Source organism: Oreochromis niloticus, unplaced genomic scaffold (assembly GCF_001858045.2).
Source record: "Oreochromis niloticus isolate F11D_XX unplaced genomic scaffold, O_niloticus_UMD_NMBU tig00001123_pilon, whole genome shotgun sequence".
Classification (NCBI taxonomy): Eukaryota; Metazoa; Chordata; class Actinopteri; order Cichliformes; family Cichlidae; genus Oreochromis; species Oreochromis niloticus.
Genome location: NW_020327315.1, coordinates 7,208 through 31,878, shown reverse-complemented (window position 1 = coordinate 31,878; position 24,671 = coordinate 7,208). Strand labels below are relative to the sequence as shown.

The following is a 24,671-nucleotide window of genomic DNA, read 5'->3' as shown; positions in this document are numbered from 1 at the left end:
AGTAAACATATAGCAGAACATAAGAAACACAAACTCTTATAAAACACAAAACATGAACATTTTTCCTCAAACATGTGAAACCCTCCTTCAGTCTCTGATTCCCATTATGTTAAAACTATTTCACACCTGGTGAGGATCAGTCTGTCCACTGCAAACTATCAAAAGAAAAGAATTTCAAGCTTAACACGTAGCGCTTAAGTTCTTATTGGTAAATTCTTTCTACATGTTGTTCCTAATGTGAGTGAAAAATCCAGCTGTTAGCACAGTGAGTCTACAACATAGGACACATATTCAACAGGTCAATCTTGATAGGTCGACACTTTATTGATCCCACAAAGGAAATTGATGTGTTAGAGCAGCATGATAAAAAGTGAAAATAGTAAAGTCTACAATAAACAACAAAGTGTGACAATAAAATATTAATAACATAAAAGTCCCAACGGTGCCTGGTATGGGGCCTCACACTAGAATAGAACAGCTCTTTATTGTCACTGTTACAAGAACATTGAGGGCAGTTTGGCATCTCTCCATGTGTGTGAAGGACACAATAGTGTAAGTACTTACACACACAGACAAATTTACATTTAAACAAGAAAGATATGTACAAGTTATACATACACCTGCAAACATATGGATACACCCATACATGCATGAATGATACTGCACATTGAGTGGGGGGTTGCTGTTGCAACTATAATAAATATAAATACAGTGGGACACCTACATTCAGAATGAGGGTGGAGGAGGTGTGCGCTCCCATTCTGATGTTCTGGGGTCTATCGCTCAGGAAGTCCAGTATCCAGCTGCACAGTGAGCTGCTGAGTCTTAAGTTGCTTAGTTTTGTGGAGTTTGTGGAGTTGAACTGTACTGAAGGCAGAGCTGAAGTCCACAAACAGCATTCTCACATAGGTGTTACTAATGTCCAGATGTGTGAAGGTTGTGTGAAGAGCTGTTATTATGGCGACCTCCGTTGACCTGTTTGCCCTGTATGCAAACTGGTATGGATCGAGGTTTGCAGGGACGACAGCTTTAATGTGTGACATGATGAGTTGCTCAAAACATTTGGCAATTATGGGTATTAAAGCAACTGGACGATAGTCATCCAAGCAGCTCACTGTGTTCTTTTAGGGCACTGGAATGATGGAGGCTGACTTAAAGCAGGATGGTACTACAGACTGTAGCATTTAGTGCTGGGCGATATGGAAAAAATATTTATCACGATATGAATTATTTTATATCACGATAACGATATATATCACGATATACCACCTGACCTGTGGTCATCTGGAAAGTATGCAGTCTATAAACAGCGAGTGGAGAGGGTGCAGTCTTTGTTTTGAGTTACTGTAAAGCATGTCGCAAATCCGGGTGCATGTAAAGCAGCACCATGTCGCAAAACCACAAGACGGAGTTTCTTTGCGAAAAATATCATTTTTTTATACTTTATTTTCTCTTGCATATAGTTAAAAGTATGTATAGTGAGAAGACAACACTAATATATTTGCCACAGGCTATTTAACCCTTTAAGACCTACCATAGAACCAAGTCCGCCAGAGCTTATCTTTACATTTTACATGCTGTAGTGCCATTTGTGGGAGCATTTCAAGTTGCTATACATCAATACAACCGTTATAGCCCAAATTTTAATAATATGTATGCATTAAGTCCATAGTAACTACATAAATTGCAAAAAAGTGCAATAAACTACAAAAAAATTTTAAATCGTTTTTGTTTTGTTTTTTTTACATATATTTCTAGTTAGAGAAATTTAAGAGGCTTATCCCTCAAAACTGTAAATACAAGAAAGTTGCACAAAATAGTTTCCAACCACGAGAAATTTATTTTGAGTGTCTTCATAGTTTTATTTTTGAGATACACTAATTTTTATATACTACAGGAAAAATGAAAATAAATATTATAATGCAAATTTGCAAAAAAACAGCATGTACATCAAAATAAACTATTTCCAACAGTGTCATCTGACTTCTAAGCATCCCAGAAACGATACAGAAAAGCATAAAGTCAAACATGACTTTTAAAAACTACATTTTCCGCGAAAATGACGTCACTTCCGGTTTCGGACAGGTAATGGCGGACATGCGATAGTTGCGCTGACTTATATTCCAACGTAGGAAGTGTTATGAATAGCTGATCGGATCGGCAAAGCGTGTTTCTGGAATATTGTTTTTGTTGCTGCAAGTCTGGAATATTATGTTTTTGTTGCTAGAAGTGCTTTTTGTGCAATATTTGCAAAGCTATATGTGGAAGGAAACCGTTACCTAGGGCAAGCTAATGGAATAAGATGTAAGTACAACTCCTACGGTTTCATATGCAAAAAAAATTATTGCGCTACCTTACCTGGTTCCAGTTCTACAGGGATTTAAAAATAGTTAGGCAAAACGGAGCGTGCCTGCTCTGACCGGTTGTAAAGGGTTAATGATATATTTTATGTAATAATTTATAAAATTAGGGTTAGAAACGATATAAACGATAGAAGACAAATGGCACGATAGACACATTTCTATCGTCCACACGATATATATCGTCATATCGCCCAGCACTAGTAGCATTGATGGGTGATGGGTGGATGGCTGGGATTTGTCTGTGCTATTGTGTAGGATGGGTGATGGTGTCGCTGTTTTGTTGGTCAAAGTGGGCGAAGAACTCGTTTAGGGTGTCAGGTAAGGTGATGTCTGGGGAGTTTGTTTGTGTGCGATTGTCTTTGTAGCCAGTGAGTAATTTGATCCCCTGCACCATGTTTCTGGAGTTGTTTGTGTTAAAGTGCTCCTCAATGCACTGTTTGTATTTGCGCTTGGCTTCTTTTATGCCTTTAAGCAGAGACTGACGTGCCTCTTTGTAGACTTGTTGGTCTCCTGATTTGAAGGCGCTGTCACGTGCTCTTAGTAGGGCTCTCACCTCACTGTTGAGCCATGGCTTCTGGTTCAGGAACACTTTAACAGTCTTTGTTGTTGTTACACTCTCAGTACAGAAGCTGACGTATGAGAGTACAGCAGATGTGTGGCCCTCCAAGTCTGATCCTTCTGCAAATACACTCCAATTCGTGTATCAAAACAGTCTTGTAGGGCCATGGTGGCTTCTGTGGTCCACACTCGTACTGTTTTTACAGATGATTTTTGTCTTTGAATTAGAGGTTTATAAGCAGGGATCAGGGACAGAGAGAGATGATCAGAGAGTCCGAAATGAGGCAGGGGGGTGGCTTTGTAAGCATCTGGGATGTTGGTGTAGACCTGGTCCAGGGTGTTGTTTTCCCTCGTCGCAAAGCTCACTATGAGACAGTGCAGGAATTTTTACATTTACAGTGAAAACAAAAAAGTAAAAATGAAGTTTGTTAAAAACAGTAAAAGTGAGGATTATATTGTGTAAGACAGAAATGCAAATGACATTAATAAATAATGTTTGTGATTTTATGCCTGACTGCTGCGTTCACCTGTCACAGAATGAAGAGTTATTATACAGCTTTATAGAGAATGATAGGAATGATTTATTGAAGTGTCCTTTATGGCAGCATGATTGACTCAGTCTGAGGAGCTCTGGGGCCTCTGAAGTGTGGCTCCCAGCAGACAACAGCAAAACAGACGCACTTGTTACCACAGACTGGTAGAAAATCTCCTACATCTGTCTCCACACATTAAAGGATCTGAGCTTCCTTAGAAACTAAGATCTCAGGTTATTCAAAGGATAACAGCCACTGACAACTCTGGATTATATGTTCATAAATGTAGAAATATGTAAATGTAAAGACGTAGAAATAAGTAAATAGTGGAATATTTGACTATAAAAAGTATTTTTACAATGTAAAATCTGAGAGACTGAAGTTGTTTACATGATATTGTGTTTATGTGTTGATGTTCAGTCTCACAGATTTGTGCACAGCTGGTTGTTTCCAGTCACTCTGCTGGTAGATTCTAAATATCAGTAAATTACCAGGTTTAATCTGTTTGTTTTTATTAAACTCTTTATTGTTGATTTTCAGTCAAATTGACACTAGGATGAAAAAATGTGATTACTACTAACACGAGCAATAAAACCAAGACAGCTTCAATTATCATTTTAGATTTCTATAAGTCTGATGATGTTTTTTTTTTTTGTTTTTTTTATTTGAACAGCTCCTCCTAAGCCCACTGTGACCCTGCAGCCATCCTGGACTCAGATATACAGCGGTGATAGAGTCACGGTCAGATGTGAGATTCAAGGAGTTGAAAGAGCTCAGTGGACGTATGAATGGAGACGAGGTCAGTCAAGCATACATCCAACATCCAGCGTATATACAATCAGAGTTACTGAGTCTGATGGTGGAGGATACAGCTGTCGGGCCACAAGAAGCTCCTCCTGGACAGAGTGGAGTGACATCACCACATTGAGAGTAACAGGTGAGTTGGACATATTTCACACATTTTAATTTATACTGCATAATTTTCATCAACTCAACCAAACACTTTGTCTTTCAACAGCACTGTGGATTTCTTTAGTTGTTTATTATCAAAAGTAGTTTAAATTATCTTTTAATATCATTATAAAGATATTTAATAATCACTCAATGAAACATCTGAAAAAGATTTTGTTAGTTTGATGAAGGATTTCAGTCCAAATGTAATAATCCCAGTCTGTCCCATCTTGACCTCATGGCTGCACATGTGGAGTTTATCACTGCAGATCAGTTACTTCCTTTGTTTTTAGCATTTTTACATGAATTCCTCGACGTTTCAGGTTTGACTACAATATAACCTCATTTTATTAGAGACTGTTCAGCTACATTACAGGTTCCACTTAGATTCTTTCCTGTAATTATTGTTCATGGCATCAATTTATTTCTACTTTTTTAAATTAATGAAAAGTAAAGGTGTTCATGAGTGTCATAATGTCTTTAATGATACTACAGCTAGAAGAACCTCCAGTGTAGAACAGATCCATTAGTGGATCAGTGGTTTAAGGTTCAGTTCATGGAAAATCAGTCAGAGCCACAAGAACCTGTTTGTTATACAATAACTACAAGTGTGACAAACTCCAATGTCCCAAATCAGCAACTGCACCAGTGTCACATGATGACCTCATCAGAACTTTTAGAAAACGTTTCTCACATGATGATTTCTTCCAGTCTTCTTAATCTGCTGTCAACTCATGAAAAATAATCTGTCATTTTAGAAATCTGAACAAAAGATGATAACTGTGCAAAGTAAATACTCGTACATTTTACAAAAACTGTTGTGTTACAGTTTAAAATTGTTAAGTTGTGACTTTGTTTTAAAGTTTAAACTGTTTGTCTGTGAATCAGCTGTTTTGCAGTCACTCTGCTCTTATGTTATAAACAGCAGAGTTTTTATGTTTCTCTCCTAACTGGATCATTCTTATGTGAACAGTTCCCATTGAGCCCACTGTGACCCTGCAGCCATCCTGGCCTCAGATATACAGCGGTGAGACAGTCACTGTCAGATGTGAGATTCAGGGAGGTGAAGGAGCTCAGTGGACGTATGAATGGAGACCAGCCAAGTTAAACACACCTCCAACATCCAATGAATACAGAATCACAGTTACTGAGTCTGACAGTGGAGGATACAGCTGCCGGGGCAGAAGGGACTATTCTTTAACATACTGGAGTAATATCAGACTGACTGTATCATGTAAGTTGCAGATGTTTCATCCACATCAACTGTTTCATCAAAAGTATCTGTTTTTGTAGCTGTTTCTTTTTGTGCTGTTCACTAAAATATTGAATAGTTACTTCAGTTGTTTTTAGCATGTTATCTGTTTTTAAATGAATCTTAGAGGTTTTAGTTAAAGAGTCTGCTCTCATGAGAAACACACACTGCATCTTTTTCACTTAATGAACTCTGAACTGCAGACAACAATATGGCCTCATTTTATTGGACGCTGGTCTGTGCTGGTATGTTAATAATTCAGATTAATGATATTAGTTATAAGACTCACACTCTACTGAAGGATTTTAATTTTATCACAGAAATGATCTGATAAATGTGGAGCTCATTCATGTCAGATTTTTTTGGCAAATGTAGAAAAATTAATTTCCACAAATCTTTTAACTTGTTAGGATTTGCAGAACTTAAAGACTCAGACGTGTTTGTTTCCTTCTCGGGTCATCTTCTTGTAGTACTGTAGATGTCGCCCTTTTTAACTGAGTAGTCAGAATTAATCAAATCCACAGTAATCTGTCGTCTAAAGTCAGATAAAAATAAATACGTGGAACCTACTGTCACGATCCTGGGTCTTATGACCCAGTGTTTTGAGTTTTAGTTCATTTTGATGTTTATAGTATGTTTAAGCTCATTAGGTTTCCTATGTTCATTTGCTTATTAGTTCCCCTTTGTGTTTTCAACCCCTGTGAAGTCTCCCTTGCCCTTCATGTGTTTCATGTCTGAGTCTCATGTTGTCAAGTTCATGTTGTCATGTCTGCGTCTCATTATGTTTCCTGTTTTATTTTGAATGTGTGTCAGCTGTTTCCCCATGTGTTTCCGTTTCCCTCATTATCCTCCTGTGTGTATTTAGTCCGTGAGTTTCTGTTCATTCCTTGTCAGGTTGTCTGTTGTCCACGCCATGTTTCCAAGTTTCATGTCTAGGTTTTTCTTGTTGTTTGTTTAGTTCTCCCAGTTTAGGTTAATGTTAGTTTTACTTCAGTTTGCCTTGCCCTTTGTTTGTAGCTTTATTACCAGCCATATTAAACGGCTCGCTTTTTGTTAATACTCAAAGCTTCCAAGTTCCTACGTGTCTGCATTTTGGGTCCACTCTTCACAATACATACAGTCTGCCTCCGCCAGACTGTGACAGAACAACCTGACCATATAATGGACTCAGCAGACCGCGAGCTCAACGAGCGTCGGGAGGCAGCCTTCGCTCAACTGGAGGAAGAGCTCCACTGGAAGCCGTGGCGTGCCCCGACTACGAGCGCATCTTCCGTGGGACTCGGCTGGCTCTCGGAGGTCCCAAGAGCTGCCGAAAGTCCCCACCTGTTGCTCCGCCTGCATCCAAGCCTCGCCCGCTTCAGGTGGGAGTCCTCCGTGTGGCTTCAGGCGCTCACACTCCAGCCTCAGTGTCACCGTTCTGTGCACCAGAGGCTCAGTTGCTCGCTCTGCCAGCTTCCTCTGTTCAAAGGAAGCGGCGCACCCGCCGCCATAAACTGGACATTGCTGAGCAACTCACGGTGGTGAGTGACAATGACTTTTATTCTCACGTCCCATCTGACATTAAAAGTAATAAACTCACCTCTGATCCGTGGGGAACTTCCCTTATGGATGATGACATTGACTGGGAAAATTATTTTCATTCAGCTCCCTGGGAGGGGGGATTAATTAAGGACAAGTCACACACTTCAAACCCTTTAAACACTAAAACAAAGACTGTAAAACGTGGTGGAAAAAGTGCAAACTTCATTTTTGATAAGTCTGTTTTTGTTGACCTGGTACATTTTAACCCTGAGCCTGCCCATTCTAAGACTGTTTTTTCTGAGCCCGCTCCTGAGCCTCCTACTTGTGTTCCTGCTCCCAGGGCAGCTCGGGCCCAGCGTACCCCTACACCTGTATCAGTTCCTCGGGTGAGGCCGGCCTGCTCTGGTTTCCAGGCCGGCTGAGGCTCTGTCAGTTTCTGCACACATACCAGCTCCTCGGGTGGGAGCGGCTAGTGTCCGGCAGGTGCCTGCACCCGTTCCTGTTTCCGCTGGAGGATCGAGTGAGCCCGTCCAGCAGTTTTCCTCGTGTTTTGGAGGCTTAGGAGAACTAGTACAGCTTAATGCTTATCCACCACCACCACAAACTTCATTACAACAACCACCACTGCATCCTCTGCTTCAGTCTATAGCTCAGTCATTAGCTCAGCCATCTCCCCAGTATTCAGCTCAGTCATTTGTTCCACCACCTGCTCAGCCTTTTGTTCAGCCAGTGGTCTCTGCCCCTACTGGTCATGCCTCGCCAGCTGGAGGGCTCGAGGAGCCCGTCCAGCCTCATGCCGTTCCACCGGCTTCGGCTTTGCCTGGTTCGGGTTCGGCTTTGCCTGGTTCGGGTTCGGCTTTGCCTGGTTCGGGTTCGGCTTTGCCTGGTCCTGCAGCTGCCACGCCGCCGCCCAAGCCATGTTCTGCACCTCGGAATCGCCGGCCACTTTCCGGGCCACCAGTTGGACGTCATCGCCGTCGAGGTCGGCCTCCTGAACTGAGTTTTGGACTCTTCCCTGTGCCTCTGGTGGACATTTTGTTTTGGACTTCTTTTTACAACTTGCTCTGTTGTTGAATCTCTTCCCTTCACTCAGGTTTCTCCTGCTCGCTGTGGTTACACTCATTCGCTGTTACTGGTAGATTTAATAAAGGAGGAAAAACAAAAGTACAAATAGCATTAAATATAACTGCTCACACTCATTTAGGAACAATTCTCAGATGTTCAAAATACAATCAGATCATATTAATCTGGGTTACTTTCTTAATACTGATCAATAAACTCAGTCGTGCTTCAAAATAATTCTAGTAAATGAACTATTCATGTATGTAATTAATTGTAAATACACATAAAAAATCATAGTGCTGATCAAAACAGTATTACAGAGTATGTTTGACACAGTTTTTTTAGCTTCACCATTAAAGTTTCATAATATTTGATCATCGAATTATTTCCATCAAGTTCTTTAAATTGTTCTGATTCAGTCATTTTTACTTTTATGTTCTTGTTCTAAACTGAACTGCAGCGAAACCAAAGGCTGAACTGAGAGCTGATAGGACAGCTGTTCCAGTAGGGGGCAGTGTGACCCTGACCTGCTCTGTGAACCCATCATCATCATCATCATCATCTGGATGGAAATACTACTGGTACAGAGATGGGAAATCTTATAAACTTGTGACAAATGGACAAATCAGTGTCTCAGAGGGAGGACTCTACAGCTGCAGAGGAGGAAGAGGAGAACCAGTTTACTACACAGAGGACAGTGAGTCAGTCAGGATTGACACAACTGGTGAGTGTAAATGTAACTTCCTACAAATCACTACATCTGATGGTAACTGAACCTTTTGTCTTTCATGTGTTTTTATTGTACTTTCTTGAACATTAACAGTGTCAAACAGGCCTGTTGTGACTCTGTATCCAAACTGGTCTGAGATATACAGAGGAGAGACGATCACTGTCAGATGTGAGATCCATGGAGGAGACACTGAGTGGGATTATGAGTGGGAAACAAACAGCACCATAAAACCTCCAAATCAAACTGAATACAGGATTAGATCTGCTTCATCATCCAACAGTGGAAACTATCGCTGTAAGGGCAGAATGAAAAGTTCACAGCATGAAACAACAGAGTGGAGTGATTCAGTCACACTGACAGTTTCTGACAGTAAGTCATATTTCCTTTAAGCTGTTTGAACACTTTGTAAAATGTGTTTCTGTTCATATAGACTGAGATTATTATTCTTTGTATAAACTGAGCTCACTGTTCAGAGACTGTACTACATGTTCACTGAGAGAAAATCTTTGTTGAACAGATAAACCCCGTCCTGTCCTCACTGTGTCTCCATCATGGCTGAGTCCTGGAGCCTCAGTAACTCTGAACTGTCAGGTTGAACATCCGTCTGCAGGATGGAGTTTCTACTGGTATAAAGCTGTTCCTGATCTATCAGAGAAATCCTCCAGTTATGAGCTGCTACCTGATGGCAGTGGGACTGCACAGGACTCCTACATCATTCATGGACAGACACACACAGCAGGATATGTGTGCAGAGCTGGAAGAGGAGACCCAGAGTATCACACTGATCACAGTCAACCAAAGTTTGTCTGGTCTGCAGGTCAGTTTGTTTCTCTGTCCATTCAATAAGCTCATGTTAGGTCATCATTTTAATTCACCAGGATTTAGACCATTAAAATCTCATCTCCATGACAACCATTGATGTCTGTGTACATTAAAACTCCCCAAAAGAAGAACTGAACTGAATATTTTCCTTTCTCTCTGTGATCAAACCAAACTGAATTTCTTTGTTTCCTTTTCTTATTTTTCAGTTTTTGTTTAATGTGATAACATGAAAAACAAAAGACATCTATGAGATTTTAAATGTTTTCTCTTTGAATAATTTTACTTTGATATTTAAACTCATGTTTGAATGTGTGAATGGGTGAATGACTGGATATGTAAAGCGCTTTGGGGTCCTTAGGGACTAGTAAAAGCGCTATATAAATACAGGCCATGTTACTGTTTGTACTGATTATTGTTACTTAGTGCACAGACAGGATTTACACAGTTAAGACTCTTTGTTTAGTGCTCAGGTAGGTGTTCAGATAAAAAAAGTCAAATATAGTTAATAAAGAAACAAAGATGTCAGCAGGCAGGTTAACAGCTCTGACAAATACAAGAAAAACACTGACTACAGATGGACGCTAGAAGAAGACGTCACAAATAACAGCTGCTGTTATTGTTCATTTCAAATATACTTCAAAGGTTTTTAGTTTTGGTCCTGCTGCTGCAAAATATCTCACTGTAGAAGGAATCTGTGAAACAGACAATATCACAGAATTATGACAGAAACATTACAGCAAATGACTGAAGTGTGTTCAGAGTGATCTGTATCAGGTGGATAATGCTGAGAGTGATGACTCAAAGCTCATGATGTCACATGACGTGTACCAAGCTCTACATGAGCTGCCAGCAGATAAAGCATGTGGGTTAGATCATCTTAAACATGTCAGTATTCGGCTCCTGTGTTTCTCCATTGATTTGACTGTCTGTGTGATTCAGGGCTTGTTGTCAGACTCAGTGTCTCACCAAACAAACACTTTATCATATTGAACTATTAAATTTGATCTTCAAAACAAAAGCTTCAAACAAATATTTTCACTGTGATATTTTGAATCCTAACATCTGTGAGCTTTGTCTCTTCACTGCATGTTGTTTCCAGATGTTCATTCAGCAGCGTCTCTCACAGTGAGTCCTGACAGAGTGCAACACTTCACCTCTGACTCTGTCTCACTGACCTGTGAGGGAAACTTCACTGAGTGGAGAGTGAGGAAGTTCTCTGAGGATGGCCGACTCTCTGACTGTAGGAGAATGACTGGATCCACATGTAACATCTACACATCAAAGTCAGATACTGGAGTGTACTGGTGTGAGTCTGGATCAGGAGAGTTCAGCAGTGCAGTCAACATCACTGTACAGAGTATGTTATTATACATTTACTTCTTGGATCTCAATGATTTAGACGTCACATGAACATTTGTCCCAGCTTTGCTGTATGTGAAGTAATTCTATGTGGCAACACAAACAATAATGAGAATTTCAGACAATTTCAGGCAACGAAGCATCAAAATATTCTTGGTTGTTGGTCTAATTTCTCTTCATCCTTTCATAATTCAGTTTGTCATAATTTGCCAACAGTATTTTTTATTTTCTCTGTCAGAATAAAACTCAAAGCTCAACATCTGTCGTCAGATTAGATGAACTTTTAATGTCTTAATTCAGAGAAATTTGGGAAACACGTCATGCAAAACAAAACAAACATACAAAGATTTACAATTTCACCTTTAACCATTCAATAACGTCACCGTCAATAATTTGACTCCTGCAGGGAACATCCCAACTATATTTCCAGTCCTCATAATCACTCAGAAAACCAGGTCTGCATGTAGATCATGAGACACGATTCACAGCTTTTTCTCAAGGGTTTGCATCAGCTGATGTGACTGAAACAATTGTGTGTGATTGTTTCACAGATGATGGTAATGGTCCTATCCTGGTGAGTCCTGTTCATCCTGTGACTGAGGGAGCTTCTGTTAGTCTGAGCTGCAGTTTGAAAACACAAAAAATACTTTCCAATGTGTTTTTCTATCACAATGACAAACTTATTCAAAATGATACCCGAGGGGAGCTGAACATCTCTGCAGTGTCAAAGTCTGATGAAGGTTTCTACAAGTGTCAGTACTCAGGAAAAGAGTCAGCACAGAGCTGGATGTCAGTTAAAGGTGAGAAGGATCAAAACATTTGATGTGTTTTTATTCACGAGTTTCATCTTGAGAAGGAACATTAGATTGTCTGTTTAAGGCTGGAAGTCATCTCGCTCTATTTTGTAAGAACATTTATGAAACTATTATGTAATATCTCTATATTGTCAGGTTTAATATCGTTGTGATTCAGTACTCAAGTGAGGGACTCAGGTAAAAACAGCAATCTGAGAAACTGAAGTTGTTTACATGATATTGTGTTGATGTTCAGTCTCACAGTTTAGATTTGTGCACACCTGGTTAAACTTTTATTGCTGATTTTCAGTCAAATTGACACTAGGATGAAAACATTTGATTACCTCTAACAAGAGCAACAAAACCAAGACAGCTTCAATTACCATTTTATATTTCTACAAGTCTGATGTTTTTTTTTTTTTATTATTATTATTTGAACAGCTCCTCCTAAGCCCACTGTGTTCCTGCAGCCATCCTGGACTCAGATATACAGCAGTGAGATATACAGAGGTACTACAGTCACTGTGAGATGTGAGATTCATGAAGGTGAAAGAGCTCAGTGGACGTATGAATGGAGACGAGGCCAAGTAAACATACATGAAACATCCAGTGTATATACAATCAACAGAGTTACTGAGTCTGATGGTGGAGGATACAGCTGCCGGGCCACAAGAAGCTCCTCCTGGACAGAGTGGAGTGACATCATCACATTGAGAGTAACAGGTAAGTTGGACACATTTCACACATTTTAATTTATACTGCACAAAGTTTCATCAACTCAACCAAACACTTTGTCTTTCAACAGCACTGTAGGTTTCTTTAGTTGTTTAGTATCAAAAGTAGTTTAAAATATTTTTTTAATATAATTATAAAGATATTTAATAATCACTCAGTGAAACATCTGAAAAATATTTTGTTAGTTTGATGAAAGAATTCAGTCCAAATGTAATAATCCCAGTCTGTCCCATCTTGACCTCATGGCTGCACATGTGGAGTTTATCACTGCAGATCAGTTACTTCCTTTGTTTTTAGCATTTTTACATTAATTCCTCGACGTTTCAGGTTTGACTACAATATAACCTCATTTTATTAGAGACTGTTCTGCTACATTACAGGTTCCACTTAGATTATTTTGTGTAATTATTGTTAATGGCATCAATTAACTTTTTTAAATTAATGAAAAATAAAGGTTCTGATGAGGTCATCATGTGAAACTGGTACAGTTCAGTTCATTGAAAATCAGTGAGAGCCACAAGAACCTGTTTGTTATACAATAACTACAAGTGTGACACACTCCAATGTCCCAAATCAGCAACTGCACCAGTTTCACATGATGACCTCATCAGAACTTTTAGAAAATGTTTCTCACATGATAATTTCTTCCAGTCTTTTTAATCTGCTGTCAACTCATGAAAAATAATCTGTAATTTTAGAAATCTGAACAAAAGATGATCACTGTGCAAAGTAAATACTCGTACATTTTACAAAAACTGTTGTGTTACAGTTTAAAATTGTTAAGTTGTGACTTTGTTTTAAAGTTTAAACTGTTTGTCTGTGAATCAGCTGTTTTGCAGTCACTCTGCTCTTATGTTATAAACAGCAGAGTTTTTATGTTTCTCTCCTAACTGGATCATTCTTATGTGAACAGTTCCCATTGAGCCCACTGTGACCCTGCAGCCATCCTGGCCTCAGATATACAGCGGTGAGACAGTCACTGTCAGGTGTGAGATTCAGGGAGGTGAAGGAGCTCAGTGGACGTATGAATGGAGACCAGCCAAGTTAAACACACCTCCAACATCCAATGAATACAGAATCACAGTTACTGAGTCTGACAGTGGAGGATACAGCTGCCGGGGCAGAAGGGACAATTTGTTAACATACTGGAGTGATATCATCACACTGACTGTATCATGTAAGTTGGAGATGTTTAATCCACATCAACTGTTTCATCAAAATCAGTGAAAACTCTTCTTGTTCTTACAGCTTTGTAGCTGTTTCTTTTGTGCTGCTCAGTAAATTGTTTTGCTTTTATTCTGATAACAAAAAACGTGAAAAGCAGCTTTTTATTCACAGTGAAGAGAACAAAACATATCAGAGTAACTTCTCTGCTGTGCAGCTCTAATACATGAAGTGCAGAAAAAATGCTGAACCTGTTTCAGCTGCTCCACCACATCCACTAAGAACAACAGTTACATCCAATATTTTCTCTTTTCATTTTTAGTTTTTATTACTACCTATGTTGCACCAACATATGATGCAGTTACTTCAGTTGTTTTTAGCATGTTATCTGTTTTTAAATGAATCTTAGAGGTTTTAGTTAAAGAGTCTGCTCTCATGACAAACACACACTGCATCTTTTTCACTTAATGAACTCTGAACTGCAGACGACAATATGGCCTCATTTTATTGGACGCTGGTCTGTGCTGGTATGTTAATAATTTAGATTAAAGATATTCACTCACACTCTACTGAAGGATTTTAATTTTATCACAGAAATGATCTGAACCAAATTAATTAATGTCAAGCTCATAAGTGTCAGATTTTTTTTGGTAAATGTACAAAAATTAATTTCCACAAATCTTTTAACTTGTTAGGATTTGCAGAACTTAAAGACTCGGAAGTGTTTGTTTCCTTCTCGGGTCATCTTCTTGTAGCACTGTAGATGTCGCCCTTTTTAACTAAGTAGTCAGAATTAATCAAATCCACAGTAATCTGTCATCTAAAGTCAGATAAAAATAAATATCTGGAACCTACTCATGTGTTTAGTTTGAATCGTAAGGAGACTGGCAGTGGTAACTCAACTTAGAGAAGAAAACCTCGACTCAAAATGAGACACTGACAACGACTTAGAGGAAACAAGTGACTTCAGTGTGTTCAACTAGCCATATTATATCGTTCATGGTAAAACCGGTATGTTTGGCAACAATAAGAAAATTAAATACTACGATAGAATATGGGTAAAATGCTCAGTGCCTTTGTTTTCATACGCTCATACGCACATGGCAGAAAAAGTATGGCGGCGATGGAAAATGATATGGACGAAAGCGCATCTTTGAATGAAACAGGTGAACCAGAATTGGTCAGTAAAAACGTTGCAACTTCGGTGGTGTTGAAATGGTTTGGTTTTTGTTCATCAGATACCCACCAAAGCACAATTTTTTGTAAAACATGCAAGCGGGCCGTCTTGGTGAAGGGAGGAAACACTACAAACCTATTTCACCATTTGAAGCAGAAGCACTTCTTGGAGTACAAAAAGCTGTTAAAGCACATGAAGAGTTGTCCGCTTCAACTAGCGAGGTGGTGACAATCATCAATGACAAAAACACATTTCAGTGCAAATCAAATGAACCATGAAAAGTGTCTCACATGGTGTGTTAGCTAAAACCTCACATGCAAGTGCATGGTGGTTACCTCACTGACGAGCTGCAGTCATGTTAACTATCCATTAACATTTGGCTCACATCCACCGAGGTCTTCAAGGTCAACTTTATGACTCAATAAAAATCCTTATAACACAGAAACTATTATTCTTACAAAGGTGCTGTGTCTCGTCAACATATAGAAAATACTGTATAAAGATTTAAATTATAATTTGTTTGACCTCTGACCTCACTATTACATTTCACATCTGCTTTTGTCATGTTGAAAAAAATCTGCCTTTTGACTTATTTTTACTGCACTACAAACTTCTCACAGTACAAATAAAACAAAATAAATACACAGAAAATACAGAAAATACTGTCAACAGAGTGAGCTGCCTTAGCAGAGATTCGTACTCTTAGAGTGTTTGTTTTATACTTTTTTTTTATACCTAATTATTGTTTGTTGTTACAGTAACTGTGTCAGGAGCTGACAGCTCTTCATCTCCTGTGTGGTTGATGGTTGGACTGGTTTGTGGAGTCTCTCTCATTATTATTCTCCTGCTCTTGTTGTATCGCTGCAGACAGTCCAAGTGTAAGAGCCTCTTCTTTTCATGCTGTATTAGAGAGTTTATTTACTACATACACTTTAATTATTCACACATATACATGTATCCTGATCTCATGACACTAAATATCAGTGGAACAATTTATACATGACAAACATGTGTAATAACATTTGTCTCTTTCACAGATTCCTGCTTCACCAGGTTGGTAAAATACTTTTTATTATTATTTTAAACAAACATCAGTTACTTTTGAGTTTATTGTGTTTATTTCCTGTTTTAGGTCGATCCAGTCTGAGAGTCACAGTCCGGGCTCCTCCACAAATCATGGAGTCAACCAGGATGAAACTCATGTGTACGGCTCTCTTCAACATGGTCAGCATTTAAACTGATCTTTATTATCATTATTAATATTGACTTTTATTAAACCTCCATTAACACAAACATTTCTCAGGTTCAGTTTGTGTTCAGCAGCTTTTCAAAGAACATTTAAAGATCTTACAGTCCTGGTTTTGACTCACACAGTGTTTCTGTTTTTGCTCTCATCTTTAGTGTAACTGTAATAAAATGATTAATGTGAGCCTGGCTTGTTTTTTTCTTTAGGTACTGATGACGTCTATGAATCAGTCACACAAGTGACAAACAGAAATGGTACAGTATATGTGCTGGAAAGCACAGAGCAGTTAGAGATGAAACTTGTTTTTGATTTAATGAAACTAATTCGATGTGACCTGTTTTTACAAACCTGTAAATAAAATATGAACATTTCACTATTAGATACTTTATTAGAGAGTTTATTTACTGCATTCACTTTAATTATTCAAACATACATTCTGATCTGATGACACAAAATATCAGTGAAACATTTAAACCTAATAATTCTAATTGAAAGAATCTGAACAGTCTGATGAAGAAGACCAGCTCTGTTCTGGGACGTCCTCATGACCCAGTGGAGGTAGTCAGTGACAGGATGGTGGCTCAGCTGTCATCCCTGTTAGATAACTCCTCCCACCCCATGCAGGTCACTCTGACAGCACTGAGCAGCTCCTGCAGTGACAGGCTGCTGCACCCACAGTGTGAAGGAGAGATTTAGGAGATCTTTCCTTCCAGCTGCTGTCAGACTCTACAACATACATCATCATATCGAAACACACATGCACACACTGGTGTCTGTACACATCTCAATGTGCAATACTCTGTACCTGCTGCTATCATCCATCGACTGCATGATTAAATGCTGCTTTCTGCAGCTGCTACATCCAAATTGAAGTTATGTTGTGTACATTTTTCTTCTTACTTTGTGATATATTATATTATTTAGTTTAGTCAGTTATTGTTCTTACTGTCTTTGAGCCACTGTGACCACTTAGTTTCCTCTGAGATTAGTAAAATATTCTTATCTTATCTTACAGATTCATGCTTCACCAGGTTGGTAAAACAATTTTAATTATTATTTTAAACAAACATCAGTTGCTTTTGAATTAATTGTTGTCACGTCTGCCGTGGCAGATGAGTGGAGGTTGAGAATTAAGATGCAGGCAGCTGAGATGCAAGTCAGATTTATTCATAAAGTGGTGAAACAAACAGAAATAGTGAAGGCATGAATGGAAACTAAGCAAACCTAAACTGGAAGAAACGAACAAAACCAAACCTGAACCCTTAAATGGCGATGCAGGGAGACACGCTGATGACACAGAATGATGCAGAGAAAGAACACAGACGAACCAGCAACAAGCACACGAGGACACACACTATAAACACACACAGAGGGAAACGTGGAATGCAAGAAAGGAAGACACAGCTGAACCAAATTGACCTGACGAGACGGGGAAACATAAACTGAACACACTAACAGAAGACACGGACCTTCACAATAAAACAGGAAATAAACAGAGACACGGTACAGACACTAAACAGAGGGAACACAGAAACCAAACTCTAGGAACTAAAAAGTCTAAACCCCAGTACACAATCAGAACAAACACAAGATCATAATAATGAAAAACACAAACTGCTGCGTCAAAAGACCGAGGACCATGACAATTGTGTTTATTTCCTGTTTTAGGTCGATCCAGTCTGAGAGTCACAGTCCGGGCTCCTCCACAAATCATGGAGTCAACCAGAATGAAACTCATGTGTACGGCTCTCTTCAACATGGTCGGCATTTAAACTGATCTTTATTATCATTATTAATATTAACTTTTAAAATTGCCCACAGGTGTGAATGCGGGAGTGAAAGTGAGTGCAAATGGTTGTCTGTCTCTGTGTGTTAGCCCTGCGACAGACTGGCGACCTGTCCAGGGTGTAGCCTGCCTCTCGTCCTATGACAGCTGGGATAGACTCCAGCGCCCCCTTGACCCTGAAAATGGATGGATGAATGTTGACTTTTATTAAACCTCCATTAACACAAACATTTATCAGGTTCAGTTTGTGTTCAGCAGTTTTTCAAAGAACATTTAAAGATCTTACAGTCCTGGTTTTGACTCACACAGTGTTTCTGTTTTTGCTCTCATCTTTAGTGTAACTGTAATAAAATGATTAATGTGAGCCTGGCTTGTTTTTTTCTTTAGGTACTGCTGACGTCTATGAATCAGTCACACAAGTGACAAACAGAAATGGTACAGTATATGTGCTGGAAAGCACAGAGCAGTTAGAGATGAAACTTGTTTTTGATTTAATGAATCTAATTTCATGTGAAATGTTTTTACAATCCTGTAACTAAAAATCTGAACATTTCAGGTTCAGATGAATACGATGATGTCACCTCCTCTCTTATTGAGTTTCAAGATCTTCGAACTAAGAGTGAGTACACCAAAGTTCATTTTATAAAAAGAAAACCTGGTTTGGAAAGTTTTTTAATTAGTATGATTTTTCTTTTGGGAGTGTGTGTGTGTGTGTGTGTGTGTGTGTGTGTGTGGGGGGGGGGGGGGGTATTATTAATGTAAGTTAGGTCTGGCAGCACTTTTCTCATGTTAGGAAACACAGACATTTACTCAAATTTATTATTTTATTCTTTTCATATTGTTTAAATCTGTGTATTTAGTGAGATGGCAAAACAGTTAAACACCAAACAAATGAAGAATAAAAACATATATTCATCGTTCTTTGCAAGCTACACATTAACTGTGCAAGCCAAAGTAATCTATTACAGGCACTATTAGCATAACACACATTTCAATGATATCAAAGTGCACTAAGAACCAGCCTGGACCAAAGCCAAGTGGATAATGAAGCTGTATGGTAAATGGTAAATGGCCTGTATTCGTATAGCGCTTTATTCAGTCCCTAAGGACCCCAAAGCGCTTTACACTACATTCAATCATTGACCCATTCACACACACATTCACACACTGGTGATGGCAAGCTACATTGTAGCCACAGCTGTCCTGGGGCGCACTGACAGAGGCGAGGCTGCCGGACACTGGCGCCACCGGGCCCTCTGACCACCATCAGTAGGCAACGGGTGAAGTGTCTTGCCCAAGGACACAACGACCGAGACTCTGTGATAGACCAATACAACGAAGCACATAATTGTGAACTGGTATGAAAATGACACATGGTTTAAGCAAGTAAAAATCTGCATTTGTTTTCAGACATCTGTACTCTGACACCACAAACTAAAATCCAGTGCATTCAATTACCTTCAGAAATCACCTAATTAGATAATAGAGTTCACCTGTGTGTCATTATAAACATCTGCTCTTTAGAGATCTCAGTGGATGTGAAGAGGTGGTTTGTTGGTTAAAAATCCATCAATTGGGTATTAGGGGCAGAGGTATGGGTGGATTTTGGATTTTTTAAAGGGTAGGCAAATACAAGTGAGAATTGGAAAGAATTACTCGGAGAAGTTTTCTGTAGAGAAAAGGACTCCCCAGGGGAGCATAATGAGTCCTTTAATATTTTCTCTAATGATAAGTGGGGATTCAAATTTTCAGTTGATAAGACTAAGACAATGTTGTTGGGTTTTTTTTTTTTTGTTGTTTTTTTTTTTTTTACAAAGAAAAGCGTGAGTGAGCTTTGGTCAGGCAGAAGTTAAGAGTATTATTAAGCTAGAAATGAGGGGTAGATGGCAGAAACAGTGGGAAGAAGAAAGGAGGGGAAGGTGGTTATATAAAATTCAAAGGGGGGTGGGAGTAAGGAGAGCCACTGGAAGGAGTAGGCGAGAGGAGGAGGTGGCGGTGTCAAGACTGAGATTTGGACATACAGGATTGGATTCCACACTATTCTTGATAGGGAAACATAATTCAGGGAAATGTGACTATTGTGGAGAGGAGAAAACTCTGGAGCATGTTATTTTGCAGTGTCTGAAGTATAAGGTAGAGAGGAGACAACTGGTCCAAAGTCTCAGTAACATTAACATGACATTTGATCTTATCAAGTTATTGCAAAAGGATTCGGGGAATAAAAGTTATCAGGCTTTGTTTCAGTTTTTTTGGGGTTTTTTTTGGGGGGGGGGGGGGCACACTCCACACCAGTGGTGGCGGTAATGCACCATGCAGTTGTTTGCCACCTGCCAATACTATTATAAGAGGAAGGAGATCTCAGTGGTTTGTTAGAGAACATTACTGAACAACAGCATCATGAAGACCAAGGAACTCACCAGACAGGTCAGGGATAAAGTTGTAGATAAGTTTAAAGCAGGGTTAGGTCATGTCTTGATGCATTCTCAATCAGGTAAGTAAATCTCATCATGATTATGTAAATTCTCATGACCATTGATCAACAACCAATGATCAACGACCACTGATCAATGGCCATGAATACCATTCAGAGAGTATCATGATGAATGAACTGACCTCCCAGCCTCCCAGTGCTGGTTTCAGTCATTATGCAAGTGTACTTTTTATAAGATTGGGGAAACCTGCAGTCAGCTGAGACTGAAGAAGTCACTTGGATGAGTGACAAAATGTTTCTCCCACTGAAAACGCTACGTCCAGATAAGCAGAATCAACCTTTGGAGGGTTAAGTAATAAAAAAATATCCCAAGCTCTGAACATTTCATGGAGCATTGTTCAATCCATCATCCAAAAATGGAGAAAGCATGCTACAACTGCAAACCTACCAAGACATGGCCGTCCATCTAAACTGACAGACTGAGTAAGGAGAGCACTGGTCAGAGAAGCTTCCAAGAGGCCCATGGTCACTCTGGGGGAGCTGCAGAAATCCACAGCTAAGGCGGGAGAGTCTTTTAGTCTCACACTCCACAAATCTGACCTATATGGAAGAGTGACAAGAAGAAAACAGTTGTTGACAGATTTGATTGACTGATTTAAATGGCTAAATTGCCTCCTTAAGATGTCTTGAAGTTCTCCAGAGGCCTGGTAATGAACTAATCATTTGATTCAGGTGTGTTGACCCAGCGTGATATCTAAAACCTGCAGGACACCGGCCCTCGAGGCCTGGAGTTGCCAACCCCTGGTTTGGATTGAAGAATATTCTTGTGTTAGAATGGCCCAGTCAAAGTCCAGACCTAAATCCCATTGAGCATCTGTGGCAAGACTTGAAAACTGCTGTTCACAGATGCTTTCCATCCAGTCTGGCTGAGTTTGAGCCATTTTACAACAAAGAATGGCAAACATTTCACTCTGTGGATATGCAAAGTTGTTAAAGCCATATCCCCGAAAGACTTGCAGCTGTAAATCCAGCGAAAGGTGGCTATACAAAGTGCAAAGTAGTAAAACAAATGCATGCCACACCTTTCAGATTTTTATTTGCTTAAAATCTTGAAAATCATGCATCATTTTCATACCATTTCACAGTCATGCACTATTTGTGTTGGTCTATCACAGAACATCCCAATAAAAAAACATTTTGTGGTTGTAAGGTGACAAAATGTGTGAAAGTTCAACGTGTATGAATACTTTTTCAAGTCACTGTTGGTCAGTTTCATTTAGTCGAGCAACAGCATCACCGTACAAAACACACAGTTTCAAGTATCCCAGGTGAGGTGTTAATGATTTTTACTGATACAGAGGAAGATAGAGAAGTGTTTCAGCTTCACATGTTTTGCGTGAAAAATCTTTACAACACAGAACAAATGATAAGTTATGTGTATGTCTGAAACCAGATATCTGCATGGAAGTAAAACCAGATGATTGCATCCTCCACACAGATACAGAGTCTGCCTGCACCTTCTAAACAAAGTATGTAAGGTACAGTTAACTTTACACAATTTCTATAAAGACTCAATCACACGAAACAGAACTTCACTTTACATCAAGGGGAGACAATGCTTTTATAATAAACTTTATTGTTCTCCAACAGGAAGCCACAGGTGGGACAGACACAGGGGGAGCCAGTGACCCCTCACACACGTCCTTATGCTGATATCCAGGCAGGTTCTCAGTGTTTGTAGCTGCTGATTTATACAGCAAGCATTTCCACGGTCCTGTGAGGTCGGAGCTGGATTCTTCCATTCATTTAAACACTGCAGCAGATTATAGAAACTCTTCTTTTCTCAGCTCACAACAGAAGATCTCTCCACTCCATTACATATTCCATGTGTATGGGGTATGACCCCCTCTTGGTCGTAGAGTGTAGATACTTGTTTAAGATACTCGGCTAGCCCGGCCACACCCCACAGCTTACATATAAACGAGCTGTGCAAACGTGACCTCGGTGATAGTTTGATCTCAACTTGTTTGTGTGTGTGATTGACCGGTGGTACCTACTTGTGTGACTGTGTGTGTGTTAAGCTGCTTTTATTTGTTTTTAAATGTTTGTCCAATGCTGCCCCTCTGTACCTCTCTGAGCTTCTTCATCCATACACACCTTCCCGGTCCATCAGGTCGGCAGACCAGCTCCTCCTGAGTGTGCCAGGACTAATCGTAAGCTCAGAGGGGATCGGGCGTTTGCTGTGGCAGCACCAAAATTGTGGAATGAGTTGCCTTTACATGTTAGACAGGAACCTTCCTTATCTGTTTTTAAATCCTGTCTTAAAACATATTTATTTACCTTGGCTTTTAGCACAGCAGGACTTGTTGATGTCTCTTAATATGTTTTCTTATTAATTATATTATTTTTAATTTTAAGATATTTTATATGTAATTTAAACTGTTTCCTCTCTGTTTTATATTTGTAGCACTTTGGTCAACATTGTAGGATGCAAAGTGCGTTATAAGTAAAGATGCTATGCTATGCTATAGTGGCAGTGGGAGAGCTGTCCGTTTGTGGGAGCTTGTTTCGGCAGCCTCCCTAGCTCTGCCCCTCACTTCAGTGGCCAGGCTGTAGCTGCAGGCTGTGTTCCCCTGGTGTCTCCCCACGGTTCACCTGGTTACACCACCAGTTGCGCCTCACTGATACGTCGGCCGGTGAGTGACGTCGGCCCTCCACTTCAGCAGGCTAAGCTGACGGCCCCCTCCCCTGTCTGCGGACAGCATGGGTCAGGTTTTTTCCTCTGGGGATGGACAGGTAACATCTCCACTAATGCGGGCTGTGTTCCCTTGGCGTATTGCCGGCGGTTTGCCGGTTTACGCGGTTTACCTCGCTGTGTCTGATCAGTCAGCCAGCGAGTGAGAGTTCTCCAGCCTGCAGCGCTGGCGCTCTGTCTGGTGTGTTTCCTGCATGACATGGGTTTATGCGGCTAGCGGCACCCAAACTGGTAGCTCGGTATACTACCCTTCTTGGCGGTTGGCCTGGCGGGTCTCGGGCTGTCCTTGAGTGGTCGCTCTGTGGCGGTCCGTCCATACCATTGCCCCCACTCCCCGGCTCAGCCTTTGCATTTGGTGAGGCCATGACCGGGTGGTGTGTATATATGTACAAGTTGGTACATTCACTCTGGGTTGGTTTCACTGTCTCCTTGGGTGTCGTACAAAGTTACCCCGTACATATGGAATATGTAACGGAGTGAAGAGAAAGTCTCGATATGATGAAGAACGTACGGCTATAGTTACACTGACAGAAGATGGCGCTGAACATGTTTTTGTACCTTTGAGCACTTATTTCTTAAATCCAGCTTCACAGACAGAGTTACCTTTATACATGTAGTGTTTCGTGTCCCCTTTAATGCTTTAATGCTGAACAGCTGATGTGACATTTTCACACACTAATTCAGCTCAGTAACTGATTGTTTTTTGTTTGGTTTTTTGCATGTTTGCCATCCTCCATCTAGTTTTTGGTTCATGTATACATTTCTGATGGTTTCATTTTCATTAAAATATTTTATTTTTGCACTCGAGTTTCCACTCTTAGAGATTACATTCACTTTATTTTCACCTGACCCTGACACAAAACTACAGACAGAAGTAGATAAAATATCCGTGTTACTGGTTATACAGTAATAAAAATACCTCAATTAGAGTCAAAATATCATAAATGGTAACAATATTACTGAATATTACTTTAGTAAATCTGAAATATAGTTAATGTTCAGGTTACACTCTGTCCAAATTATCATCTGCATCAATGAATGTCAGTGAGGTGTCCTGAAAGTCGTCACGTCTCCTGTTCAGTTACCGTCTCTGAGAATCACTCTGCTCTCCAATCAAATCACTTTTCTTCTGTTTATCTGCTGAGTTGCTCTTTGGTGGTTATGACTCATTGCTATTGTGAAAACTGTGAAGTTGTTGCTGTTCTTGGGAGACATTTCTCTGTTGTTCTGGTATCAAACTGCCTCGTGTTTGCTGAACTTAACTGTCTTTCTCTTCACCTGTCAAACTGTTGCTCATGTTTCCAGATCAGCTTTTTTTCTCAGATAAAACATTTCAGTCCTTTTTGTTTTGTTGATTTGCCAAATTGTTGCTCAGTTGTTGAGAATCACTTGCTTTCTGTTCCGTTGCCAAACTGCCTGTCAGTTTCATATA

General features: G+C 39.8%; 1 protein-coding gene and 1 long non-coding RNA gene across 2 annotated transcripts in view; both read left to right on the top strand.

Moving 5' to 3' along the window:
- The window catches only part of LOC106096489 (inactive tyrosine-protein kinase 7), a 31,547-nt gene extending 19,400 nt beyond the window's left edge, over nt 1–12,147 (top strand). The window contains exons 9-13 of the mRNA XM_025904364.1: nt 4,172–4,391; nt 8,701–8,964; nt 9,058–9,339; nt 9,488–9,503; nt 12,102–12,147. Of these exons, the coding sequence (XP_025760149.1) occupies nt 4,172–4,391; nt 8,701–8,964; nt 9,058–9,339; nt 9,488–9,503; nt 12,102–12,147 (828 nt within the window). The remainder of the gene's footprint in view (nt 1–4,171; nt 4,392–8,700; nt 8,965–9,057; nt 9,340–9,487; nt 9,504–12,101) is intronic.
- A 3,706-nt stretch (nt 12,148–15,853) lies between these two features.
- Nucleotides 15,854–22,631, top strand: LOC109200883 (uncharacterized). Its single transcript, XR_002060935.2, has 10 exons — nt 15,854–15,899; nt 16,059–16,074; nt 16,154–16,245; nt 16,474–16,521; nt 17,283–17,298; nt 17,936–18,027; nt 18,441–18,488; nt 18,610–18,672; nt 21,938–22,022; nt 22,135–22,631. It is a non-coding gene; the product is annotated as an uncharacterized LOC109200883 (long non-coding RNA).
- The last annotated feature ends 2,040 nt before the right edge of the window (nt 22,632–24,671 follow it).